Source organism: Salvia miltiorrhiza, chromosome 1, assembly GCF_028751815.1.
Source record: "Salvia miltiorrhiza cultivar Shanhuang (shh) chromosome 1, IMPLAD_Smil_shh, whole genome shotgun sequence".
NCBI classification, from domain to species: Eukaryota; Viridiplantae; Streptophyta; class Magnoliopsida; order Lamiales; family Lamiaceae; genus Salvia; species Salvia miltiorrhiza.
In genome coordinates this window covers 3,482,629-3,485,067 of record NC_080387.1, presented here as the reverse complement: position 1 = coordinate 3,485,067, position 2,439 = coordinate 3,482,629, and the positions used below count along the sequence as shown (strand labels likewise).

Here is a 2,439-nt window from a genome sequence, read left to right as displayed (position 1 = left end):
TCATAGTTAACAGTTTTTTGCACTTTTTATAACGGTTTTAACCGTTATCTTTGATAGAATACATAACGGTTTTTCACCGTTATGTATTAAGATTTTTCCGTTATGTATTAATTTTTTTTTATTTTTTTTTATCATAGTTAACAGTTTTTTACACTTTTTATAACGGTTTTAACCGTTATCTTTGATAGAATACATAACGGTTTTTTGCACTTTTTATAACGATTTTTTGCACTTTTTATAACGATTTTTGCAGTTTTTATAACGATTTTAACCGTTATCTTTAATTAGAATACATAACGATTTTTTGCACCTTTTATAATAGTTTTTTGCACTTTATATAATTGTAGTATATTTTTAAATTTTGCAATTTTTATAAAACGACAAAATGATAAAATCAACGATAACAATATTATATATCATCCAAGAAATTCATACATTATTATACAAATGAACCAAATATCAAGTATACATCATCATTGCATATTCCGATTCAAAATTGAAAATACCAACAACCTTATAGCTAAAACAAAAATCTATCATACAATGTTTCTAGCACCAATAGACTTGTAACCTTTATACTTCAGGCAGAATCTCTTGAACCTGAAATGAATCTATAATCCAGCAGGCATAAAATGTAGAAAGAAATACATAATCAAGCAAAGAAGCTACCTGAAATGGAAAGATTTTTCATCTAGAAACCTTCAAAATAAGGTGTAACAATGTAAGGAAAAAAGAAAAATAATTACTTGGTAGAGAGGCCTATCAGGTTCCTTCCTCTGCTGCTTTCGAAGATCAATAACATCAGGGGTTTCAACGCCAGTAGGAGTGCTACAATCATCCACCAGATAACCAGTTAGAGCAACTTAAGAAGACATATAGACCAGTCTCTAGTGTACAGTACAATCAAAATCTCAACACAAAAGAGCAAAGCATGTCTTTCACCTTGAAAGGCTGTCAACAGACTGAATGCCATCTTCAAGTTCCTCTTCTGCCATCTGTTCCTCCTCCTCCTCTTCTTCTTCTTCCTCTTCCTCTTCCTCCTCCTCCTCCTCCTCCAAGTCACCCCAGTGCTTAGTCTTATCAACTGGTTCTTCCTGAAAATCAGTCGGTATGAATTACATGGAGACAAAATCATGATAAAATGCTCGCCGTTACAAAGAGGGGAGCATGTATGAAAAAGGTTCTAATATACTATGTTCCTTTACCTCATAATTGGGCTGTTCTTGTTGCACAAAGCCGAAAACATCTCCATAGAGGGGACGTCCATACTAGTTCACAAGAGAAAATACAAATATGTGAGGGATATTCATTAATGAAACTCAAGGTAAAACCACAAAGTATATTAAGGTAAACTCACTTCATCAACAGGTGGTTTGCCCCATTCTCCATGCCCATAGCCAAATTTAGCTCCAGCGGGGATTGGTGCATTAAGGCCAGGGATTTTTAAATGAGGATAAGAAGGTGCATCAAGCCAAAAACAAGAATATTGGGAAAAAAGTTTTGCTGCTGTGCAGGTGGTCAATAACACAACCATAAAACTTATCATCTATTTCATCTACATCTACTTTTGTTTATTATACGAGTATATCAAAGAAGTTGAAACATCTTAGGCTAGCTTAAGTAACTGTACCTTCACCTTCCTTCTTTTAGTCATCAAAGCCATATCATTCATGCCGCCTATTGAAACCATACCTAAATCCAGTACAAGGAAACAAATTGTTGAATTCGCCGCTCAATCCAATTATATAACCATTAACCAAAGTCAATGTCAAATATGCTGCATAAGAGTGCAAAAAAACAAAAAACACCCTCAGTTTCACTACGAAATCAGCCTACGGATCTATTTGATTCTTAGATCTAAGCATGATACCGAGCAGCTTAAAGCTTGGTGACTCCAATCTTATAAAACAATTTTTTTGTCAAAAGCCAGTTCATAATATTAATTGTATGCAGTTTACAGAAAAAGTAGGCAAGTAAAAGAAAAACTTATGATTACAATCTTAAATATCACCAACAAAAATAAGAAATTAGAGTACTTTGAATAATATCAAATTTTAATAAAAATGCATCTGTATTAAGACATAGAAATAAATGTCAAGATCTTCTGTGTAATTTTAAACATGAACGCACAATAACCTTGAGCCCTACTTTATGCTAGTATTTAATCTACAAGAAATTTCATGGCCTTACTACCTTAAACTATAACATGAACGCACAAATGATTAAGGCTGAATCTATCATGATTTTAGTACTTGCCATTCTGAAGTAACAAGGCATTCATCTTCATACAGAAACATATTAGCTGTTCATTATTGTTTATTTCTTCTAATTCGGTAATAGGCTAGAATGCCATTCAGTCAAGGCCAAGATTTAATTCCAATGTTACTACTGCACTCAAATAAGAAAGGCAAACCAACAACTGTCGAGCAAAATAGCATC

The 2,439-nt window shown here is 33.1% G+C and overlaps 1 protein-coding gene across 1 annotated transcript; it reads right to left on the bottom strand.

Moving 5' to 3' along the window:
• Window positions 1–389: 389 nt before the first annotated feature.
• On the bottom strand, window positions 390–1,759 carry LOC131007304 (uncharacterized). The gene is made up of 5 exons (XM_057934445.1): window positions 1,358–1,759; window positions 1,206–1,268; window positions 943–1,094; window positions 747–828; window positions 390–669 (listed from the first exon to the last, which is right to left on the bottom strand). The coding sequence occupies exons 1-5, from the start codon at window positions 1,544–1,546 to the stop codon at window positions 574–576; spliced, it is 582 nt and encodes a 193-aa protein (XP_057790428.1). The 5' UTR covers window positions 1,547–1,759; the 3' UTR covers window positions 390–573.
• Window positions 1,760–2,439: the final 680 nt, after the last annotated feature.